At 38.6% G+C, this 16400-nt stretch overlaps 1 protein-coding gene across 1 annotated transcript in view; it reads right to left on the bottom strand.

Annotated features, from left to right (window-relative positions):
* Positions 1-14375, bottom strand: part of mapkapk2a (MAPK activated protein kinase 2a) — a 29572-nt gene extending 15197 nt beyond the window's left edge. Inside the window, exon 1 of the mRNA XM_051413922.1 lies at positions 13583-14375. Coding sequence (XP_051269882.1) covers positions 13583-13822 — 240 coding nt within the window. The 5' untranslated portion in view covers positions 13823-14375. The remainder of the gene's footprint in view (positions 1-13582) is intronic.
* Positions 14376-16400: the final 2025 nt, after the last annotated feature.

Below are 16400 nucleotides of genomic sequence, written 5' to 3'. Positions count from 1 at the left end.
TACTTGTTGATTATTTACATTTTGTATTAGGGCTGGTCAATATGGTCTAAATATAAAGTCTCAGATTTTTCCACACCATATTACACACCACATCACTGACCAACTCGTCCACCACACTCCTTCCCGAAGCCTCCGCTCAAGCATCGGAGCTGGGGCAACAGAGCCTTCTCCATAGCTTCCCCCTCCCTCTGGGACTCTCCCCCAAACACATCCAAGACTGTACAGATCCATCCATGTTCAAATCACTAATCAAACCCCACCTTTTCAGAACTGCTTTTAATGTGTTACTATTTGTAGTGTTGTATTTTTGTTTTTCAGTGCGACGTTTTTCGCCTTTTTTTTTACCTATGTATTTTAACTTGTGTGAAAGGTCTTTGAGTGCCATGAGAACTGCTCTATAAACAAAATGCATTATTATTATTATTATTATTATTATTATTATTATTACTAATACTACTAATACATCTTTAGTAACATCTTATATAGTAACATTATGAGTTGCAAATGCATAACTGTCATCTAGCTTTCTAAAGCTTTAGACATTTTAGCAGACCTTTTTATAAACAGTAAAACTCTAAATAAACAACTTTAGACTATGAAGCTTCTGCTATAAACTACCCCTTTTTCTCCACATTAATATTAAATGGTGAGGGGTTCTTCTGACCCAATTTCATTACAATTATTCTTTTTCAAGGCAAGTGACTCAGATCTCACAATACTCATGGTTTATTTTAATGAAGCAGGGAACACATAGTCTGGCAATGATTTTTTTTAAAGTCCAAAGACCCATGCCTCAAAACGCAGCACAAGGCCTCTCTGATATCAGCATCGAGTTCAGGTGCATGTCAATGCCAGCCAAGTTTATTTTAATATGCTTTGTTTTTACATTTATAAAAGGGCAACTTAAGAGTCAATTCATTGTTTCTCCGTCTCACTCTTGCATATCAGGTTTTTGATTTTTTTACCACTATGACTACATTTGGTTTTAAGAGTTCACTGTACGTTCTGTGGTCGTACAGCTGATTTTATTCTTGTGCTGCACTATATTGAAGTGTTGTATTAGACAGCTACCAAGTCCTGACAGTCAGCTTATGAACAACAGTTTTTTGTTTTTTATAAAAAGCTACCAAATTCATGTTATCCTTTTGATTACATCCATGTTTCTTTTTCAAGTTTGATATTCTGACAACATAGCTTGTCTGTAACACTGAAAAGAGGAAGTGATACTGTTTTTGCCCCCTGGATGTGACCATAAGTCTTTTTTTATGTTGGTAAGGGCAAACAATGAATAACGGTTTAAAAATTAAGGAAATTACCAAGACGAAGAAACTACCCACGAAAGATGAGACAGGAAAGAAAAGAGATAAAAGGCTGATGGTTACTTTTACAACTTCTAAGATGAGTGATAACATGCAATTTTACTTACTATATGTTTAATGAATAAGGTTTGTATTTAGGTAGTAGCATGTTACAAAATTAACTGAAGATTAATTCTTTAAGTGAGAAACATGGGTTTGAGGGGTAAATGAGTGACAAATAAAAAGGGACTGTCTTTGTTAACAAAGAAGAGTTGGTAGTTGTTATTACTCTCTGCTGTATCTCAGCAGTGAACATACAGCAGTTCAACCACCCTTTGGGCCAGAACAAACAAGGGTGGGTCTCACTTTCTGCATTACAGCAGAGAAAGAAAAAAAAATGGACACATATGCAATATAGGGTGTAATTGATCCACTGTGATCCAGTGACCTCATCCCTTGCATGCTCTATAATGTACTGACATACCTTCAAGTGCCAAAATTTGGCATACATTTTAAATAGTAACATGAAATAGGTGATTTAAAATGATTTTGAAAATGAGACTGAACCATAAACTATTACTATTAATGTGATCAACCATTTACAGACAGACAATATTATTGCTACTAGCAGGCATATCTACTTCTGCTGCAAATATGACAGAAAACTGCAGTAATTAACCATATTTGCAAATAGCTTGATGACATTTCATTCCATTGAACTGTACACATACAGAGCGATCAATCAGTCGGCCGATTTTTCTTTATCGGCTCACAAATACAGATAAACAGATAAACAAAATATGTCCAAGACACATCTGCAGGCAGCCTTGTCATTGTGGCTTCTGTGGAACAATGATAGCGCTCCCTTTTGTGAGTTTCGGAAAGGTGGTGAAAGTCTTATGCGTCTTGCTGTAAACCATCATCTTCTCGAAATGTTAACACGTGTTCGGGCGAGCCTGCCCCCACGGCCAAAAAAAATCCTAGTATAATGGAAATATACGTAAATTTCCTTTGTTTTGATATTGGCATTTTTTACAGAAAATTCTCTAATGGGACCCTATAAGCCCTTTGCACTTCATCATTAACTCAGCTATGCACAGGGCAGTTGTTTGTTTTGAGACTGTTACCCTGATGTCTAACAGACAAAGAAGAACTAAAAGATATATATATGTGCATGCATGTTCTGGGAACAAGAATCATGTGCCAAAACTAATAATAGCACATCTAAATATAGCAGACTTCCCTCCACAAACAAAGACTTCACACTATCTCCTTAACTCATGCGCAATTGTACGCATACAAGAACACACCCCCGTCACCTCTCTGCTGGTGTTTGTGTGACTGCGATGCCCCCCATCTGCTGTGGCCCTTTGAGGCTAAACAGTGGAGATTGTGGAGAAGGAGGGAGATGAGGGGGGCAGATGGGCACACAATACACTTCCTCTAGCAAACACAAAAGCTCCCGAGCCAGAGGCAGGACAGTGGGAGGTGGGAGGGGGGTAAGCTGGGAGCACCCATCCTCCACCTGCAAGAAAGAAAAGTCTAGGCTTCATATAGTAACACCAGATTTACAAAAAAAAAATCATACTGAGGGTGATAGGGCAGTTTTTTCTGTGGAGGAGTGAGATTATAGAGGGGTGATAGGTTAATCTTGGCTCAGTCAGAAAAGCTGACAAAAAGGGTTAAACAATAATCTACCAGAAGGTGTCTCTGCATGTGTGTGTCAATAGGACATGATCTGATTAAAGACATCTAGGCCTCACAAGATCTGTGATTGTGTGTGTGTGCGCGTGCTGTATCCTTGTAATATTAACATTGTTTGTTGTACTGCAACTTGTGTATGTTTCCATTACTGACATTACAATGACATTCTGGCCTTAGCTGCCATAAATCTGTTCTGTAAAGAAAGGAGTATTTTAAGTTATTAAAATGAGCTGACAAAAGGTTTCTGAACCCTTTCTAAACTATACAAGGGCCTTCAAGAACTGGGGTGAGCACATCTTACATAAAAGAAAAGTTGTAAAGCAAACAAAACTTTGTCATATTAATGGATGAGTGGGGAAACTTAATCGATAAGCAATGAGAATCAAACAACTCACAGACTTGGAGAGAGTTTAAATGGAAAAATATGTCACAGACTATAACACCAGCACAGTCCACAGTAAGGCAGGCAGCATGCTGGAGAGGTTGTGGGACTGTGGAAGCAAATTACTATCATTAGATTTGGGAATGTTCTGGGATTTGAAGCTACTGGAAGACAATCAGAGGTGACATGGAAAAGGTTTAAAAAAACTAACATTGACTTTTGATTCCAGGTCTCAATGCCACCGGAGCTTCTTGGCTTTTCAAAAACATTTAGAAAAATGCTGATTGCCAATAAGAAACTTTAGTTAGTTTGATTTAAAAAACATAATTCATATCAAATGTCATTCACGTTAGTAACATTGTTTATGTGGCTACAAAACGTTGAGGTTAGGTGCAAAAACATAGGTGTTTTCACACTTAACAAAAACTGAACTTAAGGAGGCCAGACTGTATATAAACCCCATGCAAAGACTTTCCCTCAGGCATCCACATGACTTACAACTGTTTCAACTTAAGCAAAAGATTTGTGCTAACCCTAGTCACAGAGTAACTTACACGCCGGTACTGCAGAACACCGGGACAAACTGACAATACTTTTTATACAAAGAAAGGAATAACTAATTACATTTGCAAATGAAACAAAGTTTATGAAGTTTCCCCTAAAGCCCAGTTCACACTACATGATATTTGCCCCTATTTTCCACTAAGACTGAACATTGTGTAGTGTTAACAGTAGGGGTGTAACGGTATTTGTATTCGTCCCGAACCGTCACGGTACGGGCTTCACGGTTCAGTGCACGCAGTCATACGACAAATACGTCTGAGTGAGTTTTAAAAAAAAGTTTAGTCCTCACTTTAATCCAGGTGGGGGTAATGAGCCTAAAATCTGCCAGAAACATTAAGGAAGAAGAAGAAGAAGTAGTTACAAAAAAGGAAGAAGAAAAGTGATGGAAAGTGTGGAATTGGAGGAGCCGCCGGCTTCATTTAAATCAGGTGTTTTGGAGCACTTTGGCTTCCCAGTACAATAAAATGGTGATGGCACGCGAGTGGTGGACCGGGCAAAGACTTTCTGCCGGCGATGTTTCACGGGAGGTGCGGTATGTTGCTGGCAACACCTCAAACATGCTAATCCACATAAGACGGCATCAATGTTCAGGAAAAAAACGTCTTTGGTGCAACCACTTATCCCCGCTGCTTTTAAGCTACCTCTTGACATTAACACTGACAGGGCCAGTGTTACCTGACTACCTCAGTCTATCATTTCCTCTGCATTAACAGAATGAGAACCATCCTAATACATTTGTTTTTATGTTTTATTCTATTTATTTTTTACTTTTATAACAGATGTTTTTTTTATATTGCAGTCAATTGGTGTCTGTTCAAAATAAATGAAAAAAGCTAGTCTTTTATATGTGATTTATTTTTTATTTTTTTCCCATTGTACCGAACCCGTACCGAACCGTGACCCCCATACCGAGGTACGTACAGAACCGTGACTTGTGTGTACCGTTACACCCCTAGTTAACAGTACAGAGATCTGACGACTTTGAAAGTTATCTAATGTGAACAAGGCTTAACAACTCAAAAGAATAAAAATGGTTCGTTTCACACTTGGGTTGAACACACTTTTGAAAAAAACAAACAAACAAACATTATATTTTAATGACCTCTCCATGCTTTGAAAATATCGGCAGTCAGAATAAAGCTCTGTTCAAGATGTATAAGTCACATACTAGCTCTCATGACTGATTATTATTATTATTGTGAGAGACAAAGAAAGATGAAGATAATGAACAGACCAGTGTTGCTAAAACTAGAGACAGCATTGGCACATTTTTGACAGCCTCTGCCTCAATCCATCCCCTTGAGCTAGCTTCACTAACACCTCCCTTGTAACACCTTATGATTCATGGTGTGAATCCCCCACTGTGTCTGATGCAACAGATGATACTTGTGCCTCCACTGTATAAATACAAACAGGCTGGTGTGTTATCAGTTGATGACAGCGGGTTCGGAGTCGTTAATTTGGCTCTTCGATTAGACGGCGCATATATGTACAAACTTACAGAGTATGATTTCAGAGAGCCTAAAAAAAACAAGCGAAGCACTATAGAGACCAGTTGCCAGGCAACTTCAGGAAGTTCCTGGTCTCAACAGAGAAATAGTCAAGCACATTGACCCCTATAACACTACCACATGTCATTTTCACACTGCCATTTCCGTACTGATAAAACAAAACGACATAAGATGTTAATTAGGGAACTTTATACGTGTGGAAAGGTGCTGACAGACAGATTTTGTTACGTTTTCACAGGCTACCTCTTTATGCTAAGCTAACCAGCTACTGGTTCAGCTGTACATTTAAAAATCAATTAGGTGATCAAAATAAAAATAATCAGTAACAATTTTGATAATCAAATTGTTACCACCAAACTTGGTTTCAAATTAGTGTATTCAGCTTTGGGCTAAACACTTAATACAAGTGAAACAGAGCATGTAGCATGTTGAATGAATGAACTCTAGAAAAGCAGAGAGGAAAACATTCACTTCCCTTTACCGTTAACACCATTCAGCACTATTCAACCACATTTCTTCCTTATTAGGAACTGATCATGAGACCCAAGCAGAAGAAACATACATACACATACATCTGATACAAAAATAATAGCTGGTGGAGAATGAGTCCAGCATACAGTGTATCCAAAAAACAAAAATACTTTTCAGTCCCTTAAGGAAGTATTCACAACCATTCATAAATAAGTGCTGTTTCAGTATGACAGAGTGCTGCATCAGCTTGGAAATAACAGATACAGTTGGCTAGCTAGTTCTGGGTCCATCTATCATAACCACAATACCACATCCTTCAAAATGCACTACACCCGGGCAACATAGGAAGCAACAGAGAAAGACATGGTTGAGGTGGGCTAACTGTATCACAAATTATGTAAATTACAAAGGAGCTTACAACACCAAGATCAATGTTTACCAAAGTTTAACTTCAGCTAATTTGCTTGTTTGTGACCCACGTCACAAAAATATATGATGTCACAGTTCTGCCATAACAATGTCAAAAATACAAACTAAAACATCACAGGCTGTAAATCAGATTATTTCACTGATCACTGAGTTATAGCCAGTCCAGCATGTACTGCAACTAAAGAAATACAGAAAGAAGATAAACATGTCAATAAACAGGCTTGGACAAGCTGTAACAATATGATAAATAATAACTAAATAGTCCACTCCCTGAAGATAAGGTACACTTTCCTACACACACACACACACACACACACACACACACAGAGAGAGAGAAATCAGAGTCTTAAAGGGCTATTACAAATCTTTTCTCGTTTTTGCTTTCAAAATGACTTAAACAATTAATGTTTATCTTCATTTCAGTATTTTTGCTAAATCTTTTATTTTGGATTAATTCTGCACACTGGGATCTATCTAGCAAGAAATGGCTATGACTTGATATGATTATGGGAAATATAACCACAATTTCGGTCAATATTGAGATCACAATTATTTAACAAACTTACTCACTGACTTTGGAAACATCAAAAGACTGGGTAAAATTGTAAACATATGTCGGAAAATAATTGGCACTGACCTCAACAGCACTGGGTATGTGTATGAGGCCAGAGCCACACAGAGGGCAATGGCCATTTTGGCTAACATCACTCACCCACTACACTCTGAGTTTTGCCTCCTACCATCAGGAACGAGGTATAACTCCCGAAAACGTGCCAGGTCTAACAGATACCTGAGAACATTTGTACCATCAGCTGGTGGGTTTCTCAACAAACTATAGGTCATCTTCCATCCCTGCCCATGTCACAGCAACTTTTTTCACTGTACATGTGTATTTGTGTTTTTATTTATCTATCATCTCATGTTTTTATGTGTTTTTGTGCGAATGTGTATGTGTTGGCTACCTGCTGTGAACCAAATTGCCCCTTGGGGACATTAAAGACATTTCAATTCAATTTCAATTCAATCAAGCAGTTATTGACCTATATCTTGACCGAAGTGTTTTCCAAACAGCTAAATACCTTTCTTTTTGACCAAAGGCTTTCTTTCCGTCATCTTGGCTTGAGCTGAACTAAACATGCCACAGCCTGGCTGAGAGTGAGTTTGGGCTTTTAGGGAGGGGCGAAAGAGAAGTATAGGGGTGTGCTGGATTTATAACACCAGAAAAAAATGACAGAATGCGGCACAATAATCGTTTCAATGATCAATACCATTTTTCCCCAAAACACATTTAAAAGACTGAGACTGAAAAATGCAACTTTACACAAGTAATGTTAACTTCAAAAATCCAATCAAATTTTACGACCTGTCAAAATCATAGTTAACATTTTAAAAGGCCTACAATTCATATTAGTGGATTTTATACTTTTTATAACTTTTAAGACACTGCCTGCAGACACATTTTACATGATGTGGTGGCACAACAAATAAAAAGGAGTTAAGGGCATTATGTAAAATACTGCGTGAGAATTTTTATCAGAGCGTAATCGCAGTTATAGTGGTGATGACTAGTGACACCACATTGCTGAGGAAAAAATTCCACAACAGGATACAATGACTGATGCTAAGTGAATCTTATGTTGAAAGCACAGGGATTTTGCTCTTGCTCAAGCAGGTAATCAGTGGCATAATGGAATAATGAGTAGGTACATTTCCAGCAATGAACAAAAGACATGTTTCAGATGCCACCCTCATAAAGGGTACAGTTAGAAGAGGTAATAGAAATAACTCAAAGAGGGCCACCACAGAACCTCTTCCTTCCTCACCCTCCCTCCCTCTATCAATTTCCTTCCTTTCTCTCACCATCATGATTGAAGAATGGGCCTGGCTCTTCCTCTCTATCTCTGTGTAACCTTTAATCAGACATGCTGACAGTGTGAATGGTATATAGAAAGACGCCGTTTTTTTAGGCACACCATTTAAGCAAAGTCTTGATTCGTTGTTCTACAGTAGTCCAAAGAGAAATTTCAGAAATTCAAAATCCATAAACAAGAACAAAACTCTCCATTGGAACTGGCCAATGGTTCCAGTTCCCCTTTTCTCAGCCAACCCTTGACATGTGTGTTTACTTCACTGTAGTGACTTCCACATCTCTCCAAATTTCAGGAAGCGCAACTTCAACGACTCCCAAATGTGGCCAAAATATTTAGTCATTCTGTCTATGATTACATCACATTAACGACACACATTTCACTAAGTTCCTTTCCAGATGAAGAAGAACCGGGCTTAATGAGGCAGTGGTGAATTTCTTCTCTTACAAAGATTTGTGGGTTTTTTTTATAAAACATCTCATTGGCCATCTCTTCAACATGTGTTTGTGAGCAAAAATCACTGCAACCTCTTGGTCTGTTGTATAGCTTTACATGTAACTGCAATTTCCCAGCTTGGGATCAATAAAGTAAGTAAGTAAGTAAGTAAGTAAGTACGTAAGTACGTCCGTCAGTCCGTCAGTCTGTCTGTATGTCTGTCTGTCCGTCTGTCCGTCCATCTACAGTTAACTGGTTATTGTCACTGATCAATTGCTTTTTTTGCAATAAAAAGATAGCTTCCAAATCATGTAAACAAGAAACCTTTCCTTTCAGAGCCAATTAAAACTGAAATATGGCACAAATCAACTAAAAGTTTGCAAAGCTTAACAGCAGACTTAGACACGTGTAGAGTTGGATAAAAATAACAACTGCTACCTCACTACAGAGTAGAGGTCTACAGGACATGAAAAGGAGACTTGAATCCCACAAGTCACTGTATTTAGAGTAAGACAGGCTTTAGGATAGTTGTATTGGACACAGCCAGTCTCTCTCATTCGCAAAAAAACCCAAAGTGGGGTCATATATTAGGCCCCCACAGAATAAACTACACAGAGGTCCATGAGGTTAAGGAGTACATGTTGAGGGTCACCAGTGCCACCTTCAAAGACACAGCAAAAACACATCCGTTTTACTTTTTTGTCAATATCAAGTTCAACTTAGCCTTTCCCTAGTATTGGATAAAAAAAATGTGGTAAATTCAGAACTTCTGTTCCAACTGAATTTGACAGCTCAGTCACAATGTACAACAGAACTACTAGTCTTAATGAAATCTTAAAGAGAAGTTCACCGTAAGCCAAAATTTAACCAATATCTTAGCAGACATAAGCTATGCTTTTTGTGAGAGAGAGAGTAAGAAAGATGCAATAAAGGATTAACTTTCCCTGAGCCAAAAAATTTACACTACTAAAAACGTTCTGCCATAGGCCATGTTCAGACCAATAATTGTTTTGCATTAAAACTGGAGCCTCCTCATTTATTGCATCAAGACCATTGCATTGGCACAGTTGGGTGTCCTGACACAAAAAAATGCCATGCAGTCCGACAAAAAAAAGTTGACACCACACACACACACACACACACACACACAGGAATGCAATTTATCCAGTAACACAGCAGGTTGCGTTCAAGTGCAGATTCAAGGTAAAATACATTGTAACATGAACTGCATAACTCCGTTTACCAAAACGACGTTCCGAAGTTGCAAACTCAATGTATTGGCATCTGTTAAGCCTTCAAACCAATAGATGTATTATTAAAACTGAACTTTGTTTTCTTTTTTAAACACAGTGCTATTTTCGGTCAGAATGTGGCCTTAACCTGATTGCTCCCAATAACCTGGTTTCTAGTGTGCATATAAATGTAGTCACTGTAAGACGATATCTGCAGATGCCTCACACCCTTTGAGAGTGTGTGTGTGTGGCAGGACACTTTAAAGGCAGACCAATCAACACAGAACAGAACATACAGCTTTGTCTCAGACAAAAGCCACAATGTAAAAAGGTACCAATGCGACAGATTATAATAAGCAAAACAGGTTACAAAGTAGTCCAATATCAATATTTATGACCACCATATTGTAGGGCCTCTCCATTTCTCTGCCACGCTCTCTCTCCTACAAACACAGACACTCACAGAGTGACAAATTATTCTGCTGCACTGTTTGCACAAAACTTAATTCAAGAGACAGGTGAAAGTTTTACAAGGTGATGTCACCTTGGGCCAGGCTTGCAGATTCCTGTTTCTGACGTTTACTGCAGACCTAATGAATACAATAGATGAGATAGGACTCATTTAGCTGACGTCAGTGAAGGGAACAACAAGGACATTAGTTCATTCAGTGAAGGTGTCAAATCTATTTGGCCGGAGTCTGTCTTACAACAGCATGAGAGTGTGATCAGCGAAGCTAGCATATTTCATGCCATGCCAAGTGCATGGTTTATGAGCCACGGGGGTAATTGGAGGGTGTTAAAGGAAGTATGTTGAGTCTTTTACAATCACATCATTTAGTGGCCTTCATATCACGTGTATGTGTGTATTTATACATATACACATATGTCATCTTCTCTTTCTTCAATTGTGAAATTGTGGTTTCTCTATGAGGCAGAAGCAGTAGCAATGATGAGAAACATTATGCTGATTCTGTGTCCACAGAAAATGCTTTTTCTCAATGGCCCTGAATTTCCAGGGCCATTGAGAGAATGCTTTTTAGTCTCAGCAGCAGTCTAAGATTAGCTCCAGCCATACTGCCAGAAAGAAATTAGAGAAATGCAGTATGAAAACCGCTCCTAAATACAAGTTAAACTAATAGAACTTCCTCTTACTGTTCCTGAACTCACCATGCCCTCGTGATCTAGATAAAAATTTACCAGGCAGCGCTTATTGTTGTTTGATTGTCAGACTACATATTCAGTTGTCTCAATACCAGACACATAGTTTTGTATACAAAGATTTGCTCTACTTTAGTGAAACAATAAATGATATTTCTATTTTTGTTCCATTACAACACAATTTGAAACTTATTCTATCAGGTTGGGGAGATTATGCCATTAAAACACTGTGTATATATAACATTACTTAAATGTTAGGATTTAATCATTCTAAATATTATATAACAGAACTATATCTTATAGTGTATAGTAAAACAAACTTTCAGGACTAAATGTCATTATGTATAATTATATAACAAATATTTTTACGCAGATTTATCCAGATGATGTATGTCTGCAGTTATAAATTGAGGAGGGTCATGACGTGCGTTGACCCATACGGATAGGCCACTGATGCAGATTTGATCACAATACTTTGTCAGCCTGAATGGGTAATTAGTCACTTCAAACTACATTCACAGTGTACAGTAGCCAAGAACCACCAACTATTTCTGTAAATATAATCAGTACAGTTGGAAGATTGGAAAAATGTTTTGAATAACAATGTATGATTGCATCTTCATCTCCTTGAGAAAAAAATTGTTATTTTGTTTAGTACAGACATTTTTCTGGTGGGAGGGTAAGTTTACTACTGGTTCTAATGTGGCCTTGAACCATTTGGACATTTGAGCTGAACAGGAGACGAAAACCTTTTTTTTGCAAATTATTTACAGACACATGTTTAGATGTTTAATTTCTTGCCTGAAAGTCAAAATATTGCTGCATAATATCTTTGGGAGCTACAATATTCAGTGAGCAGACTACCTCTCTTTTTCTTTGTATGCTGCTTTGGACCTGAACCCAACTGAGATTTGAATGCATCAGTGCAATGATACTGTCAGGCTGTCTGCAGGTGCCACGTCCATGTCTATAACATGATGTTACACTTGATGCAAATGTTTCAACAACTGCAACTTTCTACAGTCTTAAGCATTAATTAATCGAACAAAATTTGAGGAATAGCTGAGGACAGACATTTTACAACACACAACCATTCGATATAGATTGTTATAAATACAAACACATGGTTCAACAACATACAACATGACAACAAACAGGTTTGAGTAGGTGTATGTGTGTGTTTGATTAAAATACATACACACACACACACACACACACACACACACACACACACACACAGGAGTCCATAAAGCTGTGACCCAGTTAGTGACCTCTGAATTTTAGTTTAAACTGACACACAGGAGGTTCCCAGTCTGTGATTCACTTGGGGAAGATTTTGTGTAATACTTATTTCAACATTGAGAAATAAGAAATAACTGAATTAACTGACAGTAATAAACAGCTTCACCAGGTTGCATTTCAGTCACTTGATTGCTGTTGTGCCATTTCTCCTTTATCAATCGTTGACCAATAGAGAAAGTGTTTGATCTTCCGAGGCAGTCCCTGATACTGCAGAGTGATTTTACAATCCATTTTAAGCCTTTTATAATGTATAGGACACAGGAGAATCCCTACATTTAAATCCAGAGTACAAACAGAGGACTGAAACTACCAGCAAATGTTTGCTTATCACAGTTTTTATCTTATCACACTGACTGGTGGATAATATGCAAAACAATTATAGTACATAACACAGAAAACTGCTTGACCAGATTGAGAACCAGCGTTAATATCACACAGCCTGTCCAGCAAATGTGCTCTGGATAAATCAAATATTCCCATTAGAGCAAGGTTATTATAGTTAACTAAAAGTAAACTCAATGTGAAAATACATTTTAGTTAATTGAAACAAAACTCTCTCGCTCTTACAGAACTAACTAAAACAAAATATAAAAGGAAAGGACTTTAGTTTAAGTCTGTCAATTTGGTCAAATTTGTCAACACAACAAGCACGAGGCGCACTGGTGTGTATGTTTATTGAGACTGGGATGTCTACATTGACTAAGAGTCAATGTGTTTGTAATGTAATACCTATTCAGGACTTCTTATCTTGCCCCTCATATTTACCCCCTATATTATAATTAGAAAATAAATACAATTAAGAAAAACTAAACTAAACCAAACATCTGTAAACAATAAAAAGTAAACTGAAAAGACCAGTAGCACACTGAAAACTAACTGAACTGAAAACTAACATTTTTACACATGGTAAAAAAAACAACAACAAAAACTGATGAAAAAAACTATAGAAACTGTGAATTATGGGTAATTATGCTCTGGGTACTACCAGACTAATCTTTTCAGGTATTTTTAATGTATTAATATATGTGCCAGCCTCAAATGGTGTGTGGCCTGAGTCGAGATAAGTCTAAGGACTGACACTGTAGGTAGTGACAGCTTCAGAAACCCACAGCTGGACACAAAACTTTCACTTGAATTACCCAACTCAAAACCAAGGAGGCTTTATTTCCTTGCAGTAGTAACCAGATTTCCTGGCTGTGCCCAAGTTTATTAACCAAATATAACCTACCTTCAACGCATACTTGTCCCCAGTCTTCTTCTGGAAGATTTCAAGCACCTTCCCATTGATGCCCAGCCCCAGCACCTGGCTGGTTACCTTGTAGACATCTGTTATGGCGTTCTTCTTGATCTGTAAGTTGGGTCTGGCGTGGAAGGGGGGGAACTGGCCCGCAGGGTTCTGCTGCCCGGCCTGGTTCTGCTGCCCCGCCGGGTTGGGAAACAGTGGCTGGTTCTGAGCGTTGGACAGCATGCTCTTAGCCTGGGCTGAGAGACCAACAGCCGCCTCTCTCAACAATACTTCTCTGCCTGTTTTTTCTCTCTCTCTCTTTTCCTTATGACACAAACCGAGTCTTCTTCCTGGGTTAGCTGGCCTGTGGCGAAGTGGTGGCTGTGTAGCGGCCAGGCCCCGAGGAAACACCGGCAGTGCGACTGGCGTTACAGGTTAACTTGGTTAGCCGATAAAATGCTAAATTAGCTAGCCGTTAGCATGCTAGCTTGATCCTATTCCTGACCCGTGACTCTCGGCTAACAACTCAGCTATCGGTTAGCTTATCCATCTCCGGTGGTGTCCGCCGTCCACCGGTTCCTTAAAAGAGCACTTCGGGAACTTTTTTTCTTAAAACATCCCACAAGATCGACTGCGGGGGCCGCGGGAGTTTCTATAATAGTAACGCGAAACCTCGCGAGTGAAGTTTAAGGAAAAAAACGACAAAACACAACGAAAGACAGACAACAGGAGGAAGGGAAAGTCGGGTAGCAGTAGCACGCCAAACACAGCAGAGTTTGCGACGGAAAGACACTCAGGAGGAGCAGGTTTTACTGCTGACGTCATGGCCGGGGTTTTTTCGGCGCTTAAAGGAGAAGTGCGACAGAGGAAGCGACCGGATTTATATAACACTCACACTGAACCATGAAACTAAAGGGCACACAAGGCAGGGGTACAGAAAAACGACTACAAGTTAAATGGCTTCAGTAGCACAATGCAGTCAAAAGTTATACCCATGTTTGTGTCTGATGTCTTGGTAGTTGTTTTGCTTTTAATCTGTGAGGTGGCCTTAATATCAGCCCACAGGCCGTGAGGAAGTGAAATTGAATTAGCCACACGGGGTCACCGATGTTAGCAGATTAACCCTCTGCTGCTCTGAAGAGACCTCACACATATACATATATATATATATATACACATATATATATATATACTGTCAGTGAGGAGACTTGCAATGTTTTGATAGTAAAATGGAGAGAGACCAGAAATAGACCCTGTAATCTGTGACCACAGTTGCCTCAAGGTTAGAGAGCTATGGTGTTTTCCATCCTGCCTATTTCCCCCCCCCTAATTAATACTGAATTCATCCATTTATGCCTAATTTTGATTTGCTTTATTCTTCATTTGTCCGTTTTTCTTTAGTTTATGGAGCTTTACTTCTGACCTTACATAAATTAAGTCTCCACATTGGTCAAGTAAAACCCAAATATCTTCCTCATAACATGGTAAATGCTATTAAATTGTTAATTTACCAAAGCCTACAATTTGCAGCCTCAAGGCCAGAGCCATAATTTTCATGTCAGGAGTCTAAGTGCTCCTCCCAAAGCCTCTCTCTCACTCTTCAGTTAGTCATATTTAACTTTGTTGATTTAACTGTTATATTTTATGTAAAATTGTATTCCCCAACATTAAGGTCTGTGTCTAGTTCCACACAAGGTGCAGCCCTGACAGCCTTGTACCGGTATATGTATTTACAATGTGTACATTTTAATTGTAGATTGTTAATGTCCCCTACACTGTTAAAACCACCCAATTTACCAGAAAAACAACAAAGAAATTAAATCAGTGTCCTCACTTTTGTCCCTGACCTTCAGTAAATGTATTCATTCAATCAGGGGACTTCTACACAAAGTGTTACCTCTGATGAAAAGCAAATTTTCACTATAAAATCCCCCTGAGTTGCAGTAATCGTCTTTTTAAATCTTATCTTACTTCTCTCTCAATATGCCCATACATTTGATTTTCTGTGTTGCGCTCTCTGATTTCAGCATCACTTTCTCTGCTTCTAAGATAATTTATTGGACTCTTTGGCAGCGGTCGACCTGGAGCCTAAATGCAGCACTTCTTGTAACCATTAGATGGCAGACAAGTCTAAATGTTTGTCAGAACCAACTCACCTTGAACATATTGGAGCTCAACTCAACGGTTGCAATGAAAGTGTTTTTGAACCTGCATAAAGCAGATGAGTAGGGTTTGCCACATATGTTAATACACTGAGACTCACATAATCACAAAATGGTTTAAAAAATATTATTGTATTGCATTATCTTTTATCTATTGTCTCACACTGAACTCAGTTTGAATTGTCGTCCTGGAATATGCTCTGAACACCTCAATCTCAGTCAAAATGCTCTCAGCCCTGAGGGACGTGTTGATTAAACTTCACTGCCTTGACGGTTTAAAGAATTCATTGTTGAAATGCCTCAGTATGTAGGGTAATAACACAGTTGTGTGAGTCACGCTGTTGCCAGCTGAATATAAAAAAAATGTGGAAAATGTCTGAAACCCCATTTCCCAACAATGCATACACTTTGGTTTTGTTGTCAGCTAAGCAGTGCAGGCCATCCTGTGCTTCCACAGTACACACTAGTCCTGTGAATGCCATATATAAATAGGATTGAGGGGCCAAGACCCAAATCCTCAACTCAACGTCCACCTTTTGGGAACACACTTCACTGTATTCCCAGTACTTCTTCTTGACCGCTAGATCTGGTTGAGTTAAACCTTCAAAATGCTACCGAACAAGAAGGAATATTGCTTAAGGAAGTTTGAAATGTGAATC

This window comes from Dicentrarchus labrax, unplaced genomic scaffold (assembly GCF_905237075.1).
Source record: "Dicentrarchus labrax unplaced genomic scaffold, dlabrax2021, whole genome shotgun sequence".
NCBI lineage: Eukaryota > Metazoa > Chordata > Actinopteri > Moronidae > Dicentrarchus > Dicentrarchus labrax.
Note: the sequence above shows the minus strand (reverse complement) of the source record. Positions and strands in the feature narration are given on the sequence as shown.